General features: G+C 47.1%; 1 protein-coding gene across 1 annotated transcript in view; it reads right to left on the minus strand.

Moving 5' to 3' along the window:
* The window catches only part of DRAP1 (DR1 associated protein 1), a 206,665-nt gene that overhangs the window by 67,600 nt on the left and 111,104 nt on the right, over positions 1-27,961 (minus strand). The window contains exon 5 of the mRNA XM_086938304.1: positions 17,137-17,230. Within this exon, the coding sequence (XP_086794430.1) occupies positions 17,137-17,230 (94 nt within the window). The remainder of the gene's footprint in view (positions 1-17,136; positions 17,231-27,961) is intronic.

Genomic DNA, 27,961 nt, shown 5'->3' on the forward strand with positions numbered 1-27,961 from the left:
TATTAGTTTCTTTTAGACAGGGGAAAAGCCCTGGGCACAGACTCAAAAAAAATAAAAAATAAATTTAATTGCTGTCCCTCCCAAAAATAACCCCCTAGATCTTAGCCCAACTCGATAAGATATTCTCCGCTTCTTTCTCATCTGAGAAGTAATAAGTGGGACCTCCCTTAATTACTTTGAGACGGGCAGGTTCCTGCAAAAATGCTTGCCCACCAATAGCTTTGACAGGATCAATACATTTCCTTAATCTCCACCTCCTATCCATGGTAGGTTTACTCAAATCTGAGCAAAAAAAATAGACATTTTCTCGTAATTAATTGGAGAATTGGGGCGTGCTTTTAACGCTACTGCCTGCCTCAAAAGCTCCCTATTATTCTGAAACGGGGGAAGGCGATGAGCTCTCTGAACCTGAGAGTCCCAGTCCCAATCGGCTAAGTCTGGTAAGATCTTGTGTAAAAGTTTCACCAGATATGCCCTCGCATCTGGCCCCTCTGCACCCTCCGGTATGCCAAAGAGTCTAAGGTTTGATCGGCGTTGGCGATTCTCTAAGTCCTCGACCTTCAGCTGTAGAGCAAGAATCTGACTATCATGTACATTCAGAGAGAACTCGGTGCGGGCCGAGCATTCTTCGATGCCAACGACTCTTTGCTGAAGGTCCTCAATTTCCTGAGACATCCCGCCTAACTTAGAGGTCTTCTCTGTCAGCGAGTTTGGTGTTATCTTCCCGTAATTGTAGAAAATGGTCCAGTGCCTCAGCCCGATGGCTGGTTAAAGTTTGTAATATAACCTCAAAAGGAGACAACTCGGGCCCCTTTTCCCAGAGCCATCTGGCAAGATATTATAAGAGGGGTCCAAGTTCTCCGAAGTCACACATATTGGCAAGCCGGGATCAAGATCGAGTACTTCCAACCTTGCAGGGGAAGCTTCAACCCCTACAGAGATATGATGTACCAAATCAGTTGGAAGCCCCTGGAGTGCGGTACTAGGCGCCGGAGACGTAGACCCAAAGGGAGGCATAGAATCTGCATCCAGAACTGGGGGAGACAAGTGGGAGCCCGAGCAAATTTCCTGAGAATCATCAGCTGGGAGTGGGGACGGACCAAGATGGCGGAGTGAGGACGTCCTAGAGCACAGTAGCCGCCGGGGCTCCCGCTGACCCACCCTTTCTGATGTCTTTGGGAACCGCCTGAGTAAATGATGGGGTCCCGCTCTTTTGCTGGTGTTGCCCCTTGGATTAAAACTGCCTAACTCTGGTACCTGAGCTAAGAAGGTACTTACTGAGAAACCGGCTTGCCTCTGTGTTGGACGCCGGCTTCTGTGAGCAGCGGACAGCTTGCGGGGGTAACTGGCTCTTCCTCGCTGCGGCGCTGCTGCTTAGATTGGAGCAAATTACGCAGCTCAGTTCTGCTGTTTAGGAGAGACACCTGGAGAGCGCTGAATGCTCTGGATCTGGCTCATTCGCCGTTTGGTGCAGCATTTGACATCGCGCCTGACTCGCCTAAACCGCGGATCGGTACACGGCTGGTCGGGGCTTTGGTTTGGGCGCGGACGAGCGCTTCGGACCTTGGGAGCCGGTGTGGAGAGCAACAAGCTCAGCTTGCCAAAAGTAATGGCCCCGAAGAATGTGCCCAGGTCCACTCGCGCCGCTAAAGCAGCGGTGGCTGAGCAAGCTGCAACCTCTCCGGTTTTGGATGGTGCTATAGTATCAGCCTTGACTGTGGCGTCTGCGAAACCTCAGGCTCCCGCTGCGAAATCATCTGCTGGAGACATTGGACCTGGCAAACAGGTACTGCGCCCGCCGGTAGTGATTATTGCCGATGCTCACATTTCCAATACATATTTACAACAAGGGGTGGTGAGGGACAGAGTCTCTGAATTAAACAGAATACTCTCACCCAGTCAGGAGATCAGGGCTAGATCCAACACCGTTTTTTAGCTCACTGCACCATCCCAGTTTCAGAACCTGGCTGTATGCAAATTAGTCTGTTCCTGTCCCAGTGCATGATGGGAACAGGGCAAACCAAACTACAAAAGCCAATTCTTACACTGGGAAGGAAACAAGCTACCGGGGACCGGTTTCTGGCATTTCAGCCGTCTTCGGCCCGGCTTGCTTGAATCCTGATGGTGCAATGAGCAAGGGACTCACATCTGAGTATACCCTTCCACGCTTAGGGTGGACAAAAATATTTACAACAAGGGGTGGTGAGGGACAGAGTCTCTGAATTAAACAGAATACTCTCACCCAGTCAAGAGATCAGGGCTAGATCCAACACCGTTTTTTTAGCTCACTGCACCATCCCAGTTTCAGAACCTGGCTGTATGCAAATTAGTCTGTTCCTGTCCCAGTGCATGATGGGAACAGGGCAAACCAAACTACAAAAGCCAATTCTTACACTGGGAAGGAAACAAGCTACCGGGGACTGGTTTCTGGCATTTCAGCCGTCTTCGGCCCGGCTTGCTTGAATCCTGATGGTGCAATGAGCAAGGGACTCACATCTGAGTATACCCTTCCACGCTTAGGGTGGACAAAAATATTTACAACAAGGGGTGGTGAGGGACAGAGTCTCTGAATTAAACAGAATACTCTCACCCAGTCAAGAGATCAGGGCTAGATCCAACACCGTTTTTTAGCTCACTGCACCATCCCAGTTTCAGAACCTGGCTGTATGCAAATTAGTCTGTTCCTGTCCCAGTGCATGATGGGAACAGGGCAAACCAAACTACAAAAGCCAATTCTTACACTGGGAAGGAAACAAGCTACCGGGGACCGGTTTCTGGCATTTCAGCCGTCTTTTGTAAATCGTTTTTGGCCACTATAGGTGTGGCAGGGTATACTCAGACATGAGTCCCTTTCTCACTGCACCATCAGGATTCAAGCAAGCCGGGCCGAAGAAGGCTGAAATGCCAGAAACCGGTCCCCGGTAGCTTGTCTCCTTTCTGGTGAAGAATTGGCTTGGTAGTTTAGTCTGCCCTGTTCCCATGATGCACTGGGCCAGGGACAGACTGATTTGCATATAGCCAGGTTCTGAGCTGGGATGGGGCAGTGAGATAAATAACGGTGATGGATCAAGCCCTGATCTTTGGACTGGGTAAGAGTGGTCTGTTTAACTCAGACACTCTGTTCATCACCACCCCCTTTTTGTAAATCACATTTCCAATACAGCATTATGTAAGGTTAACAATGAAGTAGAAATAACACAGACTCTGGGGCAGTTGGGGATCAGAGTAAATTATTAGCTATGGAACAGGAGGGAATAAATAGAACTCCTTTCCCATACAAAGACAACTCTGTCACTATTTTGGCTCAACTAGAAACCACCGAGATAGAAGGGGACCCTGACACCGCTCCTCGAGAAACGGACAAGTCCTTAGCCAAAGGCGATGAGTTAAAAGCTCCTAAGGGGCTCAAGGGGCAAGGCACTAGACCTAACAAACGCCCCAGAACTTATTTCTGTGAAGAACCTGGTTAGCTCAATGATTGCGCCACCCTGCGTAATAGGGGATGAGGATATAGACGTTTGGGGAGGCTGCTCTTCCGAGGACTATGAATATGAGGAAACAGAGGAAGGAGAGGAGCAAGAAACAGGGGCTGGAGCTCCTTCAGATACAGCAAAATTTATGGCGGATCGAAGGGGTAAAGCTAAACAGAAAAAGAAATTTAAAAATAAGAAAGGGAGAAAAACACCAACAGAAGGTTTATCTGTAATCAATACCGCTCCAACTTTGAAAAAAAACTCTCCACTTGGACAAAATCCCCCTGAGGAAGTGGATCCGGGCCAAGGGGCTCGTGAAGAGTATGACCCTGCGATTATCAGGCACCAGTCTACCGAGTGTTTGACTTATCCATGGTTCTGAGTGAGAAGGATGGAATTAAATTGCACAGTGTGGTGACACGGTTAACGGGCCCAAGTGGGAGCTACCAGAACCAGTGTGAGGGATGTTTGCCTGAGCCTTTGTACCAGAAATGGAAGGAGAGGAAGAGGCTGAAAGCGGAAACAAATATACCAGACCAATTCATCTATAGGGCATTGCCTTTGAATAGAGGGTGTGAGACCCTGGAGGCGAAGTTTGGGCATTTTGAGTTGTCCACTGTAGCGAACAGATCTATTTGTGGGAATCCCCATTGTTGAAAGTATGGAAAGAGAACTTGAGGATGAAGTTCCCACTCATGTATTTGTTGCCGCATCCAGCTGAGGAGGTCGGCAATTTAATTGTTCACTCCTGGGAGGTGCTCTGTCAGAAGATGACTTCTGAGATGGATTGCAAAATGCCAAATGGTCTGAGAGAGGCATGACAGTTGCAGAGAGTGTGCCCCCCCCCCCCCCCCATTTGTGTACATAGCTGTCATATTGTCCATGCGCAGTATGACAACTTTCCCTATGAGGTGAGACTGATAAGCTTTGAGTGCTAGATACACAGCTAGAAGCTCCAGATAGTTTATTTGAAGACTTTTGTACTTGTCGTCCCCCCATAGACCGTGAATTGTGGAGATGGCCACCCCAACCTGTGAGAGATAAGTCTGCTGTTAGCACAATCTGTGGAACTGGGTCGATGAAGGGCTGCCCTTTTGATACATTTTGTGTGTTTTACCACTGCAGAGAGCAATCAGTGCGGCTGTCTACCAACACTAGATCGGTTACTTGACCCTGAGACTGGTTCCACTGACGTGCTGAGCATTCTTGTAGAAGACGCTTGTGTAACCTTGCATGAGGCACTATTGCAATGCATAATGACATCATTCCTAAGAGCTGCATGAAATTCCTGACTGCTAAGTATTGATTGGTCTGAAACAGTAGTAGCAGAGTTTGAATATTTCAAATTCTGGCTGCATTGGGAGAGGCTAGAGCTAAGCAAGTGTTTAGAGTCACTCCCAAATAGGACTGCATTTGTGAAGGCTGAAGATGAGACTTCTGCCATTGACCGTGAAACCCAATTGGCAGAGTAGGTCTAATGTAGTCTGAGTGATATAGGGAAGTGTAGGCAAGTCACTGTTTATTGGGGGAAGGAGAGTTATGCGTTGGCGTGCTCTTACACCTACCCTTGAAATTGTTTTCTCAGTACCCTCCTCTATAGAGGCCTCGAGGAAGAGGGCTGTGTGTTTGACTTGTATGAGGAAGCATTAGGGTCTGAGGATGTACATTTTGACCCTTCCCTATAACATGAGCAGTGAAAGGAGCCTCTCTTTGATGGGGACTGAAGTGCCCCCTTGCATTTCGCCAAATCTGTGTCTTTCTTCATCTTTTCCAAGGCCTCATCTACTTGAGGTCCGAAAAGATGTTGCTCGTCAAAAGGGGTATATAAAATAGACTGTTGGACCATACGTTGAAAATCTGACTTATAAGCCAAGCATGTCGATGTAGGAGATTGCTGGTGGTATCTCCCCTCGCTGCAGTGTCAGCAGCATCCACAGCACATCTAATGGAAGAATTAGATAGGAGTTTGCCTTTTTGAACCAACCTTTCTTTCTGTTTGTGCTCTTCTGGGAGGTATTGAAGTAGACCTTCAATCTCATCAGGGTGTGCCCTGTCATACCTAGCTAGTAGGCCCTGCATGTTGGGGATACTCCAGTGATTAGCGACTTGAGTGGGCACCCTTTTACCAGATGCGTCAATAAATTTAGACTCTCGATCCGGGGGAGGTGCATCTGCAGAGGTTTGTTAGTTTTCTCTCTTATGAGCATTAGGGACTACTAATGAGTTTAAATGTACCTGTCCTTAAATAAAAATAGGATCAGATGGTGGGGGGGTTGTATTTTTTGTCAACCCTAGGTGTTGAAATGCGGGCACGAACTGGGTCCTTAAAGATTTCATACGCATGTCTTATCATGCCTTTTAACATAGGTAGACTTACTAGTCCTATGTGAAGAATCTGTCTCAAGTTAAAAGTCTTCATCCAAAGACTCTTTATGTAATGTAACCCCATGATAAGCTGCTGCCCTTCAAATCCGCTCTTGATAAGCCACATTAACATCTGTATATGATGGCTTTGCAGAGTATAAATCTGGATCATTATCTATGGGTGAATCATATGGAAAAATCGTTGACCAAAAGATATAGGTGTGTGGCTTTCCAGGGCAGCAGACCATTCTGGGTTGGTGAAGGGGCGCTCCAAGTCCTCTTCCCAGTGAAGCTTTAAGGAGTCTAGTGCAATCGCAGTATGTTGCCGAAGAGAGGCGGCGAACCACAGGGTTAGGTAGCCACCGTTGCCCATAATGTGTAAATATTGCCTCGTATGGTGCATGGGAGGCTCTGTTGATACATCGCTCCAGCGGGCCAAAAGGGTTGCAATAAGGGAACGATGCAGTAAAGAGCGACCTGGACGTAGTCCCTCCTCTGAGACAAGCCTGGTGTATAAGTCGAGGGTAGCTTCTTGAAAGAGGTCTCCAGTGTTGTGTATGTCAGCAGGCCGCCAGTTATGAAATTCGGCCGCAGTGGTGATTCTCAGGCCCCTAGGCATTCCCAGGAGAGGGATAGCAGAAGCATATGGTATTTTAGAGCGGGTGATGAAAACGGGTTCTACGGTAGCATTTGTGCACTACTGCGAGCAGTAGGGAGTCGGACTCTGGGTTTCGCACAGGGATGGAACAAATGTAAGAGGGAAAGGTGCGACATGGGCGGCTGTACAGTGGCAGTGGTAGAAAGCTGTCGAGGGGCCAGCCATCTGGCAGTCCATTGAAACTGTGCAGCTAGGTAATAATGTTCAAAGTTAGGGTTGGCGAGGCCTCCCCAATCTGCGGGTAAAGTTTTTGGATGGATACTCGGTGTCTGGAGTTACCCAAAATGAAATCTCTAATCCTTCTCTCAAATTTACTGAAGGAAGAGGGGGAATATAGAGCAGCAGGTTCATTAAGTTATAGAGAAGACGATGGAGGATTTCCATTTTGGTGAGGGCGATCCTGCCAGTGACAGACAGTGGCAGAGTCCCCCAAAAAAGCTAGCTGGGTATGAATTGCAGTTGTATCTTGACCTTACCCTGTTAAAAGAACAAGTTCAAAAGTCCAATAGCCTCTTTGTTTAATAGAGCAAGGACTTTGTTTTCAAAACTGAGGCATAGGCAGGTGGGCAGGCCTGTTTGAAGGAGGACAGTCTGAAGGGAGACAGGAGAAATAGGGCATAGCCCTTGCGAATTAGCTGGTAGACCCAACTATATAATTATCTCCCAATTAGCGGATAATTGGGAGACAACTAAACTGGTCATTGATCGGAAAGGACCAAAAATTGGGGATCACCCAGAGCGGGCCTATAACCTCCAGAAATTTGTCTGATTACTGCTGGGGTCAGAAAGAGTTAACATGCAGTCATGACCGGTTCCAAATGGTCTTTTTTAATGGAAGCGAGCTCTCTACCAATAAGAAAGAGGGCTGCAAGTTCTTAATCAAAATGTTAGACACCTCTGCAGAGGGCACTGCCAATTCACAACCTTCACTGCTTCAACTTATACAATCACAAAAGAGGAATCTCATTAAAACATGGTCAAATGTTCATGGCAAGTACCCTTACGGTGATGAGTCTCGGCCAATAATATTTTAGTCCAGAACGAAATCATTATATTAATTGGAAAGGAGTTAGAAGCTTAAGATGTTCTGCCAAGGGAACCTATTTAAAGTTTACCTTCCCTTTTTCCCTCGCCATGTGGAGGGATGTTGATGGTTAAAAGCAGCAACAGTATCCATCAGGGGCAAAGACCACGCTGAGGGAGACTCTGAACACACAGGGGAGATCGTCATGGCTAGCTTTGAAGTCTTTTTTAGGTGCTGACGTCAGAGCTTGTAGCATCACCATTAGGAAGCATCAGTGTCAGACACATGAAAGTCACAAAGTCGACTTGTGCTTGCTCCCTCTGGGGACTGCCATCCTAAATGCAAGGCTTCAAACGGATTGGGGTTGCGGATGGACTAAGAAGCTCCAGACTCATTCTTTTCAAAGTCTAGATCTTTTATGACAATGAAGAAGAGATCAGAATTGAGATTCTAAAAAGGTCCCAGGAGGGGGAATGTTTATTCAAGGACCCATAGGACTTCCTCTTCCTATGGTGAATCAAGTGCCTTTTTATTTGGGGGGGTGAGGTGGGGGGACGTTTTCGGAGAGCTTTTCCTAGGTCAAACAGATTGCTCAACCATATCCCTGCGTGCCTTAGCCAGAAACAACTTGGCCGCCGAGGCCACTATGGCCTTCACATGAACGGAAGTGCAAGATTCACTGGCTGCATTATCATGCAAGGATCCAAATGCCACAAAGAGAGCTTTGGATCAATGTTGAAAAAAGGAAAAGGGAATGATACCAGTGTGCCTTGATTGGCGACTACCATATTTTGGTATTGTAATGTCCAGAGACAATTGTGACTGCAGCTACCTGGCAGCAGTTTAGAGCTACTGCTGGGGTATAGCAATTCCAGACCATTATGAAGCTGGGAGGAATAATTCTTAAGATCAGAATCTGCTGGAGGATGTACTCATAAGAATAAATGCTATGTCTACACAGCACAACAGTTCAGAACAGCTACCATGCTAACCTCACTATGATATCTAGTCAATATTATGGAAGACAGACGTTGCCAAAATCCAAAACTACAGGAGGCAAACACCGCGTTCAATTACTTGGGAACCAGATACCTATCTTTGTCAACAGCACTGTCACAATCTGTTGAAGTGGCTACTGTTTCAATTGCTGTGTATCCTAAGGTCCTTACAACAAGCTGTAGAAACATTGGCTCTTTATTGTACAGAGTGTAATGACATAGGTCACCTGCAATGGGAAAGTTATGGCAGACTGGTAACCGGAGTTGAATTTTTAAGTGACTGGTAGCGATGTGAATCTTTCAAAGGAGCCTGGACATAGCATTCAAAATGGATGCTTTATTGTTACAGTTATATAGTTTTTTTAGTTTAACTCTTTAAGGACTGTGAGAAAGTCCCTCTTTTGCATTGCTAGCACCCCACTTTATGCCTGGTTTTATGGGGCTTCAGATATAGTGCACCGGGTCCCTGCCAGTGCTCCTCCCCCAAGAACAATTCCCTAACTGGCACTTCTACCCTCTGTTTGTCTCTATGATTTTAGAGTCACTATATCACACAACATTTTATTCACGTTGAAAGTGGGAATACATACTAATGTTTATATCCCTTAATAAATCTGCTTAAACAGCATATACCATCTCAGAGTGGCTGTAAATACGACGAACCTCCTAATATTTCTGCTTAAATAGCCTATATCATCTTTGGCTGGCAACAAAAATGTCAGCAGTCAGTATATTCCACCAACCGGTATCCATACCACTACGAACATATAATGGTGTAATAGACTATCTGTAGTATATACCTTAATCTTCGCCCTAAATTTTATATCTATATCGGGTTTTGGTCAACCTTCATATAGTCCACTCTTGATGGCTAAAAATGATAGCCATTCATGTATATAGGAATTAGGATATAAAAAGGTTTCCTACACTCGGTTGAAAACCGTTTGGGCGCGATCAATATAATGGTATGACGGGCCATAACTGAAATATGAATACAATCGGAGGTTAACTATGCATTAGACATTCTTCCAGAAGCACTGGCTCGATTCTTCTTTTTTCTGTGCTTCGGCGCTAGTACCGCAGTCCTCCTTCTAAGGCCCATATCTTATGTCTGTAAACGTCTTTATCCGGCGCCTTTACGCTTGAATAGTAGTCCCTTTTCTATGGCTACATACGCCCTGCATCGCACAAGTATCTACAGATAAATGGCGCCAAAAAGTCATACTCCGGTTACAATCATCAAGTTGCCGGCTGGGGATCCGCCGCTCTGCATCGAGACCGAGAGTCATAGCCGGTTATAATCATCAAGTGTTACGGTAAGCGTATGGTCATGACGCTTTGCAAACTTACTATGGAGGCAAGTGTATCTAACAATATAATAAACTAAATCCCCGCTTTTATTTTATACTCTGCAGAATATGGTGATGTAACAAGACCCAAGAATCCTGACTCTCGGCGGACTGATTATTGATCGCTTGGGTAAACATTAGTATTCAGAATCTGCTTTGTATTTTTTGGTCGTGAATATTAAACAGTGATGACGTGTTAGAATATTTGGTCGTGAATATAAATCAGTGATGATGTTTCTATCCGTACGTTACAGGAATAAATCCTAATACCAGCTATACATCATCTTATTTGATTTGTGACAACCGCGTCGTTTAGGTAAAAATTAGGAGTCAATATCTGTCTTGTTATATTCAGCCATGAATATTAATTGAGAATATTATCATGCCTTGAGGAAAGTCTACTTTCATGGTACATATTACCCGCTGTGTATATGTCCTTTTATCTTTGTCGATATAATAACAACATTTTTTGAGTATTAATGTACATCCCTCTATTACCCCACTGTCTAACTAGATACTACTATTTACTATTCTCAAACCGCCAAAGGACGTTTCACCTTCTTCCAGCTCAATTTAGGTAAGCGAATCTACCATCCCCGTAGAGTATGTTGGTAATTAAGACAAGATGAGTGCAAGCTTAATCGTGCATGGCCATACTTTATATTTAACTTCTGTACAAGCATTTTGAGCCCATTCTCTTTTTGATCATTAGACTGCTATATATGACTCACCCCTTCATAAATAATGCATAGATACAACGACTAAGTATACGACCACTTGTCAGTCATATATATCGTTTTTCCTGTATCTATTCTTTCCTCTTTTTTCTTTAGTCAGTTTTACCCTTATGCAATGAATGGTGACATCTAGCAAATTTCTCTGCCAGCACATAGGTTGGATATACACGTTTTTGTAAGTATTTTCTCTAGTACATATTCATACTACCTGGTGGTGCTTAAGTATGAGGAAGACCTATTCATTTAGAATTCGAAAGTAAAATGTGGCTGACCTATAAAAATCCATTTTGGTTGGAAATCTGAATGAAAACAGCTTATTCATATAATTATGTAATGTGGAGTTTATACTATGGCTACATGTGACCATGACCGTAATCAGTTCGATAAATCTCTTTATAAGTTTGCAAATTAAAATGTTTTCATGTAATATACATCTCCCCAGTATATGGACTTATTTTGACTCACGATGTATAAAGAGAGGAATTTAGGATCTGAAAATAGCTTATGATTAGATAAATGGATAAAATGTCACATCATGCTGTATGTAGGAAATTATTTCACATATGTCTTTTACAATGTAATGTACTATAGTAAGTGATTGTAGACAATGAATTTTTTAATATATCTCACATAAAATGTTGTTTGTTAGAGTTATATGTGTAAAATATTTATAACTGTCCAACTCTCACTCACATTGATTTTAATATTCTAGTGCAATACATGGCCATCTGAGGAAGGCTTAATTAAACAACAGGGGGTGGTGATGGACAGAGTTTCTGAATTAAGCAGAATACTCTCACCCAGTCAAGAGATCAGGGCTTAATCCAACACCGTTTTTTAGCTCACTGCACCATCCCAACTCAGAACCTGGCATTATGCAAATTAGTCTGTCCCTAGCCCAGTGTATCATGGGAACAGGGCAAACCAAACTACCAAGCCAATTCTTTCACTGGGAAGGAAACAAGCTACCGGGGACCGGTCTCTGGCATTTCAGCCGTCTTTGGCCCGGCTTGCTTGAATCCTGATGGTGCAATGAGCAAGGGACTCACGTCTGAGTATACCCTTCCACGCTTATGATGGACAAAATAATTAAACAACAGGGGGTGGTGATGGACAGAGTTTCTGAATTAAGCAGAATACTCTCACCCAGTCAAGAGATCAGGGCTTAATCCAACACTGTTTTTTAGCTCACTGCACCATCCCAGCTCAGAACCTGGCTATATGCAATTTGTCCACCATAAGCGTGGAAGGGTATACTCAGACGTGAGTCCCTTGCTCATTGCACCATCAGGATTCAAGCAAGCCGGGCCGAAGATGGCTGAAATGCCAGAAACCGGTCCCCGGAAGCTTGTTTCCTTCCCAGTGAAAGAATTGGCTTGGTAGTTTGGTTTGCCCTGTTCCCATGATGCACTGGGCCAGGGACAGACTAATTTGCATATAGCCAGGTTCTGAGCTGGGATGGTGCAGTGAGCTAAAAAACGGTGTTGGATTAAGCCCTGATCTCTTGACTGGGTGAGAGTATTCTGCTTAATTCAGAAACTCTGTCCATCACCATCCCCTGCTGTTTAATTATTTTGTCCACCATAAGCGTGGAAGGGTATACACAGACGTGAGTCCCTTGCTCATTGCACCATCAGGATTCAAGCAAGCTGGGCCGAAGACGGCTGAAATGCCAGAAACCGGTCCCCTGAAGCTTGTTTCCTTCCCAGTGAAAGAATTGGCTTGGTAGTTTGGTTTGCCCTGTTCCCATAATGCACTGGGCCAGGGACAGACTAATTTGCATATAGCCAGGTTCTGAGCTGGGATGGTGCAGTGAGCTAAAAAACTGTGTTGGATTAAGCCCTGATCTCTTGACTGGGTGAGAGTATTCTGCTTAATTCAGAAACTCTGTCCATCACCACCCCCTGTTGTTTAATTATTTTGTCCACCATAAGCGTGGAAGGGTATACTCGGACGTGAGTCCCTTGCTCATTGCACCATCAGGATTCAAGCAAGCCGGGCCGAAGACGGCTGAAATGCCAGAAACCGGTCCCCGGAAGCTTGTTTCCTTCCCAGTGAAAGAATTGGCTTGGTAGTTTGGTTTGCCCTGTTCCCATGATGCACTGGGCCAGGGACAGACTAATTTGCATATAGCCAGGTTCTGAGCTGGGATGGTGCAGTGAGCTAAAAAACGGTGTTGGATTAAGCCCTGATCTCTTGACTGGGTGAGAGTATTCTGCTTAATTCAGAAACTCTGTCCATCACCACCCCCTGCTGTTTAATCACCTGAGGAAGGCTAACTGGCCGAAACGCGCGTATTGAATTACCCTACCGTATTGCATATGTCACAGGTCTGGTCTTATGTCTCATGTTTGTTTGTAAATGTTTTTTAAATGTATAATTCCATGAATTATCAACCAGCTTCACTATAAATCAATTTATAAAATGGAAAAAAGATATAATTGTACACAAAGAATATCTCTAAAAAACAAAAAAAGAATTTTTCATGACTAAATAAAAGTATATAAATCAATAATATTGTACTAGTGGGTGATGAGTTCATTCAATAGTCATTTATGGTGTTTATAATAATCTGTGGTTCATAATTTCTGTATTTTCACTTGACTATAGACCTTTACCAAACTGTCCCTAGTAAATAGTACTCTGAGTACCTAGAGCCGGGGCGCTAAAGAGGGTCCCCTGGGACCCCCCTCACTGGGACCATGGCACCAGCTTTGCAGCTTGAATGCCCCTGTGAGGGAGAAAATTATAAAGTCGACATGGCAGCCTGCCTGTGTGCATTCCAACTAGCACTGCCTGGAGGCATAGGTAAGTCATCCCTCTACCAGGCCTCACAGCCCTAGGACAGGGTGCACTATACCAAATGAGAGGGCATATCTTCATGAGCAGATATGCCCCTAAAATATTGCAGCCCATTTCCTAATACTGTAAGTGCCCGTGAGGCCATGGAGAGTACAAGGGCTGGAAACTCAACAACTCGAGTTCCACAACACCTTGATTGCTTCACTGAACAATAAATCCACACTGATGAGATTTTTTGTACCATGTACCCAGAGGGAACCTCGGAGGAGCCTCTTAACACCTGCCAACCCTGGTGTTGTCTCTGACCTGCTGCAAGCAGCCAGCCACCACAAGATCTGTTTCTGGACACCTGCGTAGAGAGCCTCTGCTCTCTGGGACCAGAAACAATGCACATCCTGAGCAGAGGTGGCATGCCTCCTCCCCCCAGATGGCCCAGTGCTCGAAGAGGGGAGCTTCAAAGGCCTGCAACCTTGTAATGCGGCCCCCAGCCTCTGCTGCTAGCAGCTGATGGCAGCCCCTGGTTTACATCCCCACTTTAAACAGGTAAACCGGCAGGAAATTCAAAGGAATAGGAGGCGAGCCCACCTCTGCCAACCCTACCTCTAAATTTGGGGAGACAAGAAGATGCACAACTTTCAGTCCCAGCCATCTTGAAGATGGGGATACCCGCAAATCAGGACTAGGGCCTCCTCCCACAGGAAGGTGGCATAATAGAGGGTGTAGTCACCCCAGGTAAGGTACCCAATTGCCCTACCTGCTACTCCACTAAAACATCCTCTAAATGTATTATTTAGGTGGCTCCCTTCAACCTAAAACTCAGATCTAGGACAACGTAAGAAGAAAGACAATGACCCTGCAGAGAAGACTGAAAAAAGACTACTGCCTTGGCCCCAGCCCTACCGGCCTGTCTTGAGCTTCTGTGATCCTGGGACCTGTCTTGCAGCCAGTGGCCTCTGAAACCCCATCCCTAGGATGACTGCTGCCTTTGAAAAATACTCCAATCGTCCAGACTCTCTATCCGGGGAAGGTGCATCTGCAGAGGTTTGTTAGTTTTCTTTCTTATGAGCATTAGGGACTACTAATGAGTTTAAATGTAGCTGTCCTTTAATAAAAATAGGATCAGATGGTGGGGGGGTTTGTATTTTTTGTCAACCCTAGGTGTTAAAATGCGGGCAAGAACTGGGTCCTTAAAGATTTCATACGCATGTCTTATCATGCCTTTTAACATAGGTAGGCACCCAGTCGCCCTTGTGCCGTTGGTAGTGCAGTTTTGGTACTTACCTGACCCCTGGCTGTTGCTAACCTTTTGGCTCCGAAGACTGAGATTGTATATTGAATACTTACCTGTTTAAGCGTGATATTGTTTTCCCCATAGGATAACATTGGACTGTGTGAAAAAGTTTCGAAGTGTCGATTTTCCAAAGTTAAAAGTATTTTTAATTAAAAAAAGCACTTGCCTTATTACAAGACCTGGGTCTTAAAATAAAGTACAAAGTATAATTTTCTAAAACTGGCCTGGATCTCTTTCTCGAGTCGTGTGTCCATTATTGGTTACTGTTGTAGAATAAATGTCTTACACTCTTCTGTGTTAAGCCTCAGGTTGCTCGTACCACACTACCACTAATAGAGCACTTTGGGTTTTACATTGAGCACTGGACTCTGTGCATGGTATAACCACCTAGTGGCAATATCATAAACAGAGCCACCTTCCAACAAGAACCAAATTCAGAATATTTTGTGATGTTTTGTTTTACTAAAATGCTTTTAACTTGTTTGAGGTCTATGAAATTAAACATTAATATATTGCATTGATAGTGCTGTGAATAGATCATGTTATCAGAGTAACACTGCATTGCTTGAATGCATGTGAAATTAGTGGATTGGTCGGCAAGTGGCCCCTGATCACGTTTAACCTCCAACCAAAGATTGAAACCTCTTATTAGTTCTGGTCAATGAACACACATCGAGGTATTAACTGCGGAGGTATGCAAGCAGAACTCTGCCCTGTTGCTGGGACAGCAAGTTCCGTTTAAGAGGCAGTAGAATCAGAGGGAATATCGGCGATTCACGAGCTCAGAGTACGGTCCCTAAAAGCTCAGATCAGAGCTGATTCTGGTCTGCCTTCTTTAGTAACCATGGAATCAGCTGCAAAGGAGAAAACACATAAATAAGGCTTCAGCCCCTCTGAAGACAGAATGCTTCTTCTAAAGACCCATGGGGAGGAAACTCCAAGGCGCATTGTGGATTATCGTAGGTAATGAACACCTCTACAAAATGCATGCCTAAGAGAGAAAAAATGCTGTGTGCAACCTCCGGATGCAGACACCACTCATGATCAACAATATGGGGCAAAAGAGGACCCACACAATATACACGGTTGGTCAGAGAAGATAGCTCACTTGAGAGGTCTAAATACAAATGAACCAAAGTGGCAGGTAGTCATGAATAACAAGAGCATAGAAAAGAAACGAAGGTGCCATCGGGGAGTGTTGGCAAACCAAGCTGCGACATTTGCAGTATGTTGCAATTCAGCTTGTTCTTGTTGCATTTGAGGGCACAAACTTGTATGGAGGCATAACACTACACTACATTAGACAGCAACATATGTAGGGACAAAAAGCTCCAGAGGGAGGTGTCGACTAATAAGAAGTAGGGCTTTTAACACACTGCACCAACCTGAGGGTTGGAAAGAAGCAAAACCTGAACACCAGGAAACTGAAGGTTTGGTGTTAGTGCAGATGAAAGCTAAAAGCATACATACTGGACAAGAATGACTATATTGTCTAGAGGCACTTAAAGTGTCATCCAAATGTGAGAAAAATACAAACGAATGGAATTGTCAACTACAACAGACTGATGATCCCCACCCAAATTAACTTTACCTACAAAGAACATAGTTCTAAAGGGCCCGGGGAGAACAGAGCCATCAATGACTTTTTTAGAACAATATTTTAACAACCGAACTGCCATTAAAGCTAGAGGCAAAAGCAGATTCTCTTGAGGGTAGGATTATGAATAATTACAAAATTTACTCATGCCCCCACCAATCTGGAAAATGGAAACATTAGTAGAGAACCTTATAATGCAATAAAGCTTAGCAAAATTAGGCTCTTGGGACCCCCGATAAAGAAAACTACACAGACGTCCACTTTGAGTGTGTCATTACATTCTACAGCTGTTAGAGCTGAACACACAAGATAAGGGGAAATGTATTTGTTGTGTTTGGGGAGGTGTACTAGTGTTTTTGTGTGCTTAGGAAACAGAGGGGCTGGCAAGAATTCTACCCTAAGGAGTAAGGTACGACGTCCTGTTGATGGAACCATAATGATTTTAAGGGTTAACATCTCAAGGTGCAAAAACGTTCTTAGGGCCCGAAAAATGGCAGAGGCAGTTTGAGGACAAGGAAAGAACTATAGTTTTGCTGAATGAAAGAGGCATTTATTGGTTTTGTTTAATACCCAGACAGTTATATTGGCTAAATGCCTACTAATACAACAAGTCACCATAAGTTGCATTTTCACAGAACACTGTATATTGGCTAAGCACCTACTAATACAATAAGTCACCATAAATTGCATTTTCACAGAACACTGTATTCAAAAGGCTTTTACTTTCATAAGCATGTTCACAAATAGTCCACTCTCTCATGTATATTCATTCAATCTTAACACTGGAAAAGCTGCATGATGCTGTCAAGTAACTTACATAACACAGACCCCTAGGGTACTTACTTCTTGCTCAGACTCCGTTCCGGACTGCTTCTTATCTTTCGCCTTGACACTGGGACCACCTCCATTCCTCCTCCCACTGCCAGGCTTCCTCCCCCTTCCGTGCAAAGAAGAAAACAATCAATTAGAAATCCTTCATCCATAAAAACAGATTTAAATGTGCTACTTAGTCTTACAGTGTTGTGACTGGTCCTCTCACCTATAAAGGTAAACACAAAAGTGCTGCAACACAGGGTTAAAAACGCAGAGTACAAGACTGCTACCTGATCCATGAGTGCAGCAACAAAGTACCAGAATAAAATACATCACAATTTCCTATCCTATTAGACATAACATTATCTCAGTAGAGAAACATTTTCACTGAACATTCTTTCACTGGGTAAAGGAGTTAGGACAACATAAAAACTAGGTACCCAAGTGAAAAAAGCAGTAGGTAAACAGCGACTAAAATAGGTAATATACTAGTGCGAGGTCCCAGATCGCAATAGAGCACTGGCCCTCAGGAAAAGCCCTAACAGAGATGACTATTGCCAACAAATTGTAGGGACCAACACTTTGAACGGAAAACGTCATTAAAGAGGTTTATGGGCCTTCGTCACAGGAGCATCAGACATTTAGGTATTCTCAGCAACCATCATACATCAAAAACCTGTGGCCAATTGAAAGGTTTGATTCTTAAACTATCTTTAACTCATGATCAATTCAGGCCAATGTGCAAAACTTTACTTGAACTGATTTACAACAAATATGAAGCACTTTGAAACCATCAAATGATCAAATACAATTTCAGTGGCTCTCAATCAATCAATACATTATTCGGTTTCCAAAACCATCAAAGTAGACATAAAAACAATGCTTAAAATATATAGTTACGGGGGCGTGGCTAAGATGGCGGCCAGCGCGGACGTGTAACAGCGGTGCTCCTCGCCCTGGTCCCTTGTAACCCCCACTAAAGCCCTACTATCTAGCGCATCTGGCCCCCCACACATCGCTACCCACGCGACACGCTGTGGGGTGCGCCCGGAGACCCCGGAAATCACCGCGGAGGACGACCGCTGCAAGCCTCTGCCGCAGCCGCACTACAGTGCGGGAAGGCACTGAGATCCGGGCCCCGCGCTCGGCAGCTCTACCTCGGCCTTGGGGTGACTGGACGTTTCTGCGGAGCGGCGCGGGGGTGTCGAGGACTACTGCCTGGTGGCGCGACCCCCTCCGGAACACAGAAGACCTGTACTGCTGCCGCTGGGGTGCTCGGGCGGTCCCGGGACTGGCCCGCGGCGCTGCCCGGGAGTGCGCGGACCCCGGACCTGCCGGCGGAAGTGTGTGCACCCCGAGCTGCCCCGACGAGGAGACTGACGACGGACCGGTGGGGGCCTTGGCACTCCACCTCAAGGGCCCCTGGGTCTATGCATGATCACGGTCAACGGCGCGGCTGACATCCGTGGCGGACTGGGCCCGGGAGACCCTTCACGCTAGGCCCCGGCTTGGGCCTCCACGGCAGTGAGGGGCAGTGAGCACGCAGGACCCGGTGGCCTGCCCGGCCCCCCCGAGACTCTGTGCGGCGCCCTGTCTGAAGCTCTGCACGCCGGCTGTGGCCTGCCCGAACTGAACCACCGGACCCCGCAAGCAGCCGAGAAGGCCACAGGTGGTCCGACGCCATTCAAGGTGAGGAGCTGGGGGAACTCGGGGGGCCTGTGGTCGCGCCCCCGGCGGAAGGACAGGTGCTGTGAGCCCGGGACCCGCCCTGTGCGAGACCTTGAGACACTTGCTGGTGGTGCATGAGGGGGTATGAGTTGTGCTTGAACTGCACCCTGATATTTGAACTGCACCCTGATTTCACATTAAGAGCCCAGCGGACCAGCTACCTTCTATCTGCACGGCCGGCTCCGGCCCGCGTGGTAGGGGCTGGGCCCCCGGGGGAGGCGGGCCGCACTCCATACTCCCCTGCGCTCCGGGCCGGGGGCCGCGCGGGTGCCGGGATCAGTGGGCCTCCCTGACACAGCACCTTCACTGCGCTGGGACGTGGACAGTCCGATTTCTCGCCCACCTATGTCGAGCACTACACGCAGAGGGGGTCGTCCGATCAACAAAGTCTTCCTGAAATCCTCCTCTAAATCAGGGAAAGCCCAATCGCCTACAATGCCGGCGACTCAGACTGTCACCCCGACCAAGGAGCCTGCGGAGGCCCCCCATCACAAAATCGTTCCTAGAGTCCCTCTTCAACACGCTGCGCAAGGACTTCCAGACTCTGAAGCAGGACATGGTGAGTGAGCAGAGGGAGCTGCGCCGGGACCTGGAGGGTCTGGGGGAAAGAGTGATGGCGGTGGAAGAATCGAATCAGACCCGTGGTGACGACCTGGTACTCCTCCAACAGTAAGTCATCCGTCTTCAAGAGCAACAGGTGGGCCTCCAGGCCCACGCGGAGGACCTTGAAAACCGCTCTCGACGGAACAATATACGGGTCCGGGGAGTGCCATTAAAAGCGGAGGGGAACAGCGTCACGGAGTATCTCCAAGACCTCTTCCGAGAGGTTCTCAACGAAGCAGCCGACTTCCCCATTCGCATTGACCGCGCTCACCGGGTAGGGTTGCCTCAACGAGCTCCTTCCCCCCCCTCCGGACATTTTAGCGTTCCTCCCGGACTTTCCCCTGAAAGAGATGATACTACGAGACGCGTGCAAAGCACAACCCATCCGAGTGAGAGGCCATCCCATTTAACTATATCAGGATCTCTCGGCAATTACTCTGCAGAAACGCAAGGATTTCAGAGTAGTCACCACGTTCCTGAGAGACAAGGGGGTGCCCTACTCATGGGGTCACCCATTCTGTCTGATCTTCAAATGGGAAGGTACCTTGCACCAACTCCGTTCACTCCAGGACACCTGCGCCCTGTTGGGTATTGAACTCCCAGACGACAACTCGGACGGGGCCTCCTCTCCGGGGTTATCGCAAGCAACCCGACCCCGCTCGACTGAAGGAGCCTGGCAGCAAGTAAGGAGACGCCGAGCCCTAAACACACCCACCGCCCAGACCCAGGAACGATCGCGAAGGACAAAGCCGCGGCCATTGAGGAGGTCGTTAAGGACACCACCGCTAAACCCTGAACTATGCACTGATGGGGGGCCACACTCACATTGCTACTCCGTAATGGGGGGCGGGGGGGACGGGGGGCCGCACTGGTTGCCTCTGCCACATTCCTCTTCACCTACTTTACCTACAGGCCCGATTTGACTTTGGATAGGCCTGGGACTAGGACTTGGGGACGGGGGCTACAAGTTGGGGTTAGGGTGGGCAGGGGCGGGACGGGGAGTTGGGCAAGGGGACATGGGGAAGTGGGGGGAGAGGGGGATCGGGGGAGGGGAGGGTCGGGGTCTGGGGTGGGTGGGATGGAAGGTTCTGGATCCCTCCCGGCGTGGTTCATTTACGCCGACGCACAGTGGCACTGAGACCGGGCACACCGCATACACTGCCAGGTCCACATTCCCCCTGTGAATGGCTAATCCTCCGCTGAAAATCCTCACCTTAAACGTGAAAGGGCTCAACAATCCCATAAAGCGCAGAGCCGTCCTGTCCTTTCTAGAAAACTCAGGGGCCGAAATCTGTCTGCTCCAATAAACTCACTTACTCTCCAAAGACTGGCACAGGATGCGCTCCAGGGCATTCCTGATTCAACACTATTCCTCGACCCTTGAGAAGAAGGCGGGGGTGGCTCTTCTGGTAGCACGTCACTTCAGGGGGACAATGGCAGACAAAGTAGCTGAAATTAAAGGGAGATTCCTGGCTTACACACTTCACATAGGGGGGCTGGACATGGTTGTTGGATCCTTATACGCTCCAAACTCCAAGCAGGAACCATTTCTAAAGGGGGCATTAGCAGACGCACTGCAACCCAATGTTAAGGCGGTACTGGTGGGAGGAGACGCAAACCTAGTGATGAATCCCGACACGGACAGGTCTGGCCACCGACAAGGGTTTGCTGGGGCGATCACACGAGAGGGGAGCCGATGGCTGTCAGAGGAGGGGTACACATCTGTGGCGCGCGCGCCATCCCACCTCCCCGGGGTACACCTTCTATTCCCACGTACACCGCACTTACGCACGCATTCATCATTTTTTTGGCAGCGCAGACGTGTCTTCCTTGACAGAAGATGTAGAGGTGCTCCCAGCGGCGCGATCGGATCATGACGCACTTCTACTGCACTTGCAGACCCCGGCGCTTAACACACGCAGAGGTAGATGGCGACTCAACGACGCCCTCTTGCAACATGAGGGGGTGACACAGAGACTCCAAGACCGCATCATAGACTATCTACAGACTAACGACACCCCGGAGGTTTCCCTGACTGCGGTGTGGGGGGCACTTAAGGCGGTGGTGAGGGGCGAGCTGATTTCGGTGGCCGCGGCGGAAGCAAAGACTCGGAAGGAGAAGAGGCTTTCCCTGTCAGCACAGGTGCTTGATCTCGAACAAGCCCATAGCCGGACCGGAGCACCCAGGATATGGAGACAGCTCAAGGCCGTTAGGTCTCAGCTTGCCAGCTTAGACCTGGACAGAGCAGAGTACGCGGCCCTGCGGGACGCCTTCTGGCGAGTTGCCTCAAGGCTAAGACCCTGAAGGCGAGGGTACCCCCCGTCCACGCTCAAGACGGGACGATCGCCCAGGACGATGTCCAAATAGCAGAAGCCTTCCGCGGGTTCTATGCCTCGTTGTACATGGCGGAACCGCCACCCGAACAGACGCTCACTGACACTTACCTCCGCGACGCGGACATAACGCCCCTGAACGAACACACCAAGGTCTCCCTTGACGCTCCCATCAGAACCGAGGAGGTCATCTCCGGGATTGCGCGTCTCAAGCCTCTAAAAGCCCCGGGCCCGGACGGCTTTTCGGCCACCTTTTACAAGGCTTTTTGCCCCCAAATCACTCCGTTGTTGACCAGACTGTTCAATTCCTTCCAGGGTAGAGGTTCCATCCCCCAAGACATGCTGGACGCGGACATCGTGGTTATCCCGAAACCGGGTAAGGACCCGTCCCAATGCAAAGCATACAGGCCCATCTCCCTTCTCAACATCGATCTAAAATTGTTCACGAGCGTGCTGGCTGCTAGATTGGGCCCATGTCTACCGGGGATTATTGAGCCAGACCAGGCGGGATTTGTTCCCAATAGACAATGCGCGGACAACACTAAACGACTGCCCCATGTCATTGATAAGACTCATTACAATGACTCCGACGCGGTCCTCCTGTCGGTGGATGCCGAGAAGGCGTTCGACAGGGTGGACTGGGGTTATTTGGACGCCGTCCTGATGCGCTATGGATTCGGGGACCGATTCCGCACGTGGGTTGCTAGCTGTTATGCCACCCCACAGGCCAGGATCTCGGTTAACGGGGTACGCTCGGAACCCCTGGACATTAGAAGGGGAGCCAGACAGGGGTGCCCTCTCTCGCCCCTGCTTTTTGCTTTGTACATCGAGCCCTTGGCCTAGTGGATCCGAGACAACGGGTCCATAAAAGGCGTCCACTTTGGCGGCGAACAACAGACCGTAAGCCTGTATGCTGACGACATCTTGGTGGCCCTTGAGGACCCCCCGACGTCGGTACCGGCTTTCCTTTCAGAGGTGGAGCACTTTGGGGAGGTGTCGGGGTTCAAGATGAACTTAGAGAAATCCCTAGTCCTGCCCTTGGGTCGGAACGTGAAAGCGGCACGACATGACCATCGAACGTATGGGGACTAAACCGTTCAGATGTCTATACCCTACTTGGGCATCTCTCTTACTCCGAGCACTACCCAAACGGTTGATGCGAACTATACGACGTTGGTCCACGCCCTCAATGGAGACCTTGCGAGATGGCGTCGTCAGCCGCTCTCCTGGCTGGGACGAGTAGCAGCGGTAAAAATGACCCTGCTCCCCAAGATCTTATACCTATTTCAGACCATCCCAGTTACGCCCCCGATCGGAGTACTCAAACAACTACAGGACTCCATTACACACTTTGTGTGGGCGGGTAAGCGCCCTCGCCTCCGCAGGGACCTCAATACACCAGCCACGGCGGAAGGCGGTCTCGGGGTGCCTGACCTCCTTCGCTATTTTCAAGCAACGCAGCTTCGCTACCTTTTGAAATTGAACAGGCCCGAATCCGAAAAACGGTGGTTGTTTCAAGATCGCGCCATGGGCCAGATGTCCCTATGGAAGATCCCATTCCTGAGCCGCAAGGATAGGCCCTCCTACCTCAAGAAATCCCCCATCACGAGAACGGTGATGCAAGTGTGGGACAAAGTAGCGGTACCAAAAGGCCTTACCACATTCCCGTCCCCGATGTCCCCCCTTTTTGAAAATCCTGCGTTCCCTCCGGGTATGGCCCCACGGTCATTCCCGCAGTGGTGTGACTCGGAATGCAAAGCGGCTGGCGACCTCTTCAACCCCAAGAGCTTTATGACAATCTACACTCTGCAGGACTATTACACGCTCCCACAGATACAACGCTTCCAATACTTCCAGATTAGACATTGGCTTCTGGAGAAAGACGTGCAGCCTCATGTAGGCAGACCCCTGACAGTCTACGAACGCTGGCTTCACACGAAACGAAACGACAGACACGCAATCACAGACCTGTACGCGATGCTTTGCCCACCTTCCCCTGCTGCTCGGTCGGCAGGACAAAACAGATGGGAACACTAACGAGGGCGCACCTTCACAGATCGAGAGTGGCAGGACATCTATTTCAGGGCCCACCACACCGCCCGCAATGTAGCCAGTAAGGAAGCAGCGGTGAAAATAGCATACTACTGGCACCTCACGCCGGTCGGGCTACATCAGGGTAACCCACGCAGAGACCCCAGGTGCTGGAGGGGCTGCGGGCAACAAGGGACACTCACTCACATCCTATGGGAATGCCCAGAGGTTCAAGGGTACTGGGAGGAGGTGCTCCACAGCTTTGACAAACACTTCGACACAGAAATTCCCCGATTCCCGGCCTACACGCTCCTCGGCCTCCCCAACGCCATCACGTTCCCTCTGAAATCTGTCAGGGGCAAGCAGATGGGGCTGGCGATGGGGGCGGCCACCCATCATATCCTGTCACTTTGGGGCACCTCCAGGAAACCTACACACACGGGATGGCTTCATCGCCTATGGTATGTTATGGGCATGGAGAAAATACAGGCCTCCCTCACCCAAACACGGGACACATTTCTGGACATATGGCAGCCCTTCGTCTCCCTCCTCTCGGAGGAGTTCCACGAAATCACTTGCCCAAAATATCTTAGAGTACTGCGACTTCCAAGAGATTTTCAAGGGGAACCTTGCTCACCTACCTAAGCGCCGCGGCCGTGCCAGAAACGACGAACTTACCACGCCGGAGAGGGGGAATTGCGTGTGGGACTGGGGAGGGCAAGGGGGGGGGGGGGGGGAGTTGGATGTTTGAATCCTATGTCTATTGTGTTAAACCTTCAATAAAAGATTTAAACCAAAATATATAGTTACATGAATACATTTGAAACGGAATGATAAAACTGTAATAAAACAATGTTGATGTTCGCCTGGCTCATTCTGCACGAAGATAAAAAAAATACATAGACAAGCGTAATACTATATAGTGCAAAAGTTACTTGGAAACATAAGAATGTGGCCCTCGCAGGGTCCAAGGTAGCAATAATCACAGCAGTAGCAAACTTATGGACGCAACATGAATAGATAATATTATTATCAAATATGATTAGCAAGCATCATGAGGCAGAGAAACGATGCATAAAGTGCATAGACAAGATAAAGTGTAATGTCGTGCAAAAATACCTGAATTACAAACATATTTCCCTTGCAAATGCCAAAATTACAGTATTCGCTATGATTGTGTAAAAATATTTTTATAAATAGAAACGAAGGCAGAATCATGATCCTAGCAAGAACAGACTCTCAGCAAATACTATGTTGCCTGAAGTGTCAGTGTTTACTACCCTGTATGCTACTAAATGACTCTTGGTCATTCAACTCAGGCACACAGGTCGTATCCACTTGCAACGAAACTGGAAGTATGCCTCATAAGAACAAAATATATTCCTCCATTTCAGAATTCACGCCGCAAGGAGGACATGAACTATTGCTTCACTTCCTTACAGGAGCGTATAGTGGTAGGTTGCCCAGTCTGAAGCGGACGTTCAAGCTTTGGGCAAGGGGAGGTGTACTGGTGTCTAAAAACAATCAGAAGTATGGAATAATCTTGAACTTAAAGTATAGGCTAGTTTGGTGCCGGTTATTCATATTCAAACTATAATAGTAACAGACAAATGCCTAGTAAAGCAACTTTAAAACTGCAGCATCGCTCTTACAGATGTTTTCCATTTTTCCCACAGTCTGATTAGACCCAGTTTTGCAAGCCAGCTAGATACAAACTGTAGCCAAGAAACTTTTGGTGAATTCATCAAGCTCATTAGTTCCTTTAAAAAGAGTTCCTACAATCAAATCACTCTGGGGTAGACCATAGTCTTACCCAGTTAACAAAAGGATTTAGTTCTGCCAGATCAAAAATTCTTTTGAGACCAGTGTCAAAGAATAAGGGTTCAAGGGGAGTGCTAGATGGAACTGAAATAAGAGTTATAAAGATATATTATTGGCTATCGTTAATTGGAGCATATCATTATAACTCCACAGTTCAGCACTGTAAAGGGCAGAATTCTGGGCCTTAGCTCCATAAACATCCAAGGCCGGGGAGATGTAATGGGAACTATTTCTAAAGTGCACACGTGAAATAGATTTGGACCTACTCTGACAATCTTACTCCCAAATAATCAAAACTTTGACCCGTTCCAGCCAATCAGACTCCACTCTGATAATGCAATTTCTAATTGGTCTAGCCTCAAATACCATGAACTTTGTTTTTGCTGCATTCAGCTCAAGGCCTCTTGAATCACAAAACTTAGAACGTTTAGCAATTACATTTTGGAGACCCGCTGGTGTCTTGGAGATAAGTAACTAATTGTCGAAAAAGAGTAAGATTGGAATCTTTATGTCATTTAGAGTGGGTGAATCGTTCAAACATTCCAATAACTCACTGATCACACGTTTAAGTAAAGAGAGAATAGAGTGGGCACTAGGACGCACTCCTGACTAACATCTCGCTGAATTGGCATGCAGTCAGTGAATTCTCCCTCGTCTCGCCAGTGTGCCTGTGCATAGTTATTTTCAAGAAGACACACAATGAGATTGATCAGGTTAGCAGGGGCACCCATTTCACCAAGAACACTCCATAATTCGTCCCGCAGAACAAAATCACACGGCGCAAGTAGTTCAACAAAGGCTTCAAACAAATTTTGTCTGTTAAGCAAAACGTATTTCAGGTACAAAACAGTAAATCTAAACATCTGATCAATGGTGCTGATTTTCACAAGGAAACCAGCCTAGAGAGGAGATAACTTATGATATTCATCCGCCCAGTTTAACAGCTTTTCAAGGACCTGCGCAGCAAAAATCTTCTGCAGTTTGTCTATAAGGCTGATGGGCCAATAATTTGAGGGGTTGCCATCATCACCATTCTTGTAAATTAGTAGGATTTCAGCTCCCATCCAGGATTCAGGGATTTATCCACCAGCTGCAACAGCGTTTGGTGAGAGGTTAATGTAACTGGACCAAACTTAGGGCTCAGACTTATACAGATCCCATGGTATCTTGTCTGGGCCAGGTGCATTTGCTAATTTGAGGTGACTTTTACAATTAAGCGTGTCAGATACACTGAAGTGAACATCACTAGCTACAGTTGTGTATGTGTTATGGGTGACTGGAATGAAGCTTCTAGAACCTGAGCCCAAAGACAGATCAGCTTTGCTAGACAGGGCATTCAAAGATGAAAAATGTAAAACCCAGTTGTCAGGCTGAATATGATATGAAAAAAAGATCGAAGCTCGCATGTGAGATTATATGCCATAAAGCTTTATTATTTGTCTTAGTGGCACATAGTAAATCTTGCCAAGTTGTGTAATCCCAATCATTCTTAGCCTTTATAGGTGCCATTTCATGGTTGCTTCTAGCTTTACAATATCCTGGCATGAGCAATTTTGATCAGCCATCAATAATGAACATGTGGCTATTTTGCAAACCAAATTAAACCACGGTTTCGCTTTAAAATGGGGGGCACTGTGTGTGACCTTTTGGTAAAAAAGGTCCCATAGTTTGTTGAAAATGTTTACCTGGGTTTCCAGGATAGGAATAGGAATTTCATAATCTGGGCGATCTACAAAGTCAGACAAATATTCAACATACCAGTGGTAGATCTCAGCAAGCAACTTCGAGCTGGACAATACTTGGGGCCATTCAACACAACTGTAGTTGCTAGTTATGAAAGGAAAAGGAATCTCCATGTGATGATAGGTTAAAACTCAACTAAAGATGTCCCCCTTTAAAAACGTGGTCAAGGGATTGTGTTTGCTGTCAGAACGATTGTCAATTTTCATATCATCAATAAATGGTCATAGCCTTAAGTAAACAAGCACACAGTCAATGATACTTATATATGTTCCCCTGCCAAAGGTGGGTGCCATCTCTTGATCTGAGCGGGTATGGCCATTACAAGCACTTAGACCTCAACCACTACAATTGAAGCTAGATGAAGGGGTACGTTGAAAAAATGCCTCAATGGTTAACTAGCTAAAAGAGATATGCTCCACTGCTCATCGTATGACTCGGTCAGAGTGTTAATACAAGATGAAGGCTCTAAGGAAATGTTAAAATCTCCTGCAACAATGACATTAGCCTGTTTCTGATGCAATTCAATGAGCTCTTCAAGGAGGTCCAAAACGGGAGAGTCCTTGTTAGCGAGTGCTGATCTCACATATGCATTAAAT

This window comes from Lissotriton vulgaris, chromosome 9, assembly GCF_964263255.1.
Source record: "Lissotriton vulgaris chromosome 9, aLisVul1.2, whole genome shotgun sequence".
NCBI classification, from domain to species: Eukaryota; Metazoa; Chordata; class Amphibia; order Caudata; family Salamandridae; genus Lissotriton; species Lissotriton vulgaris.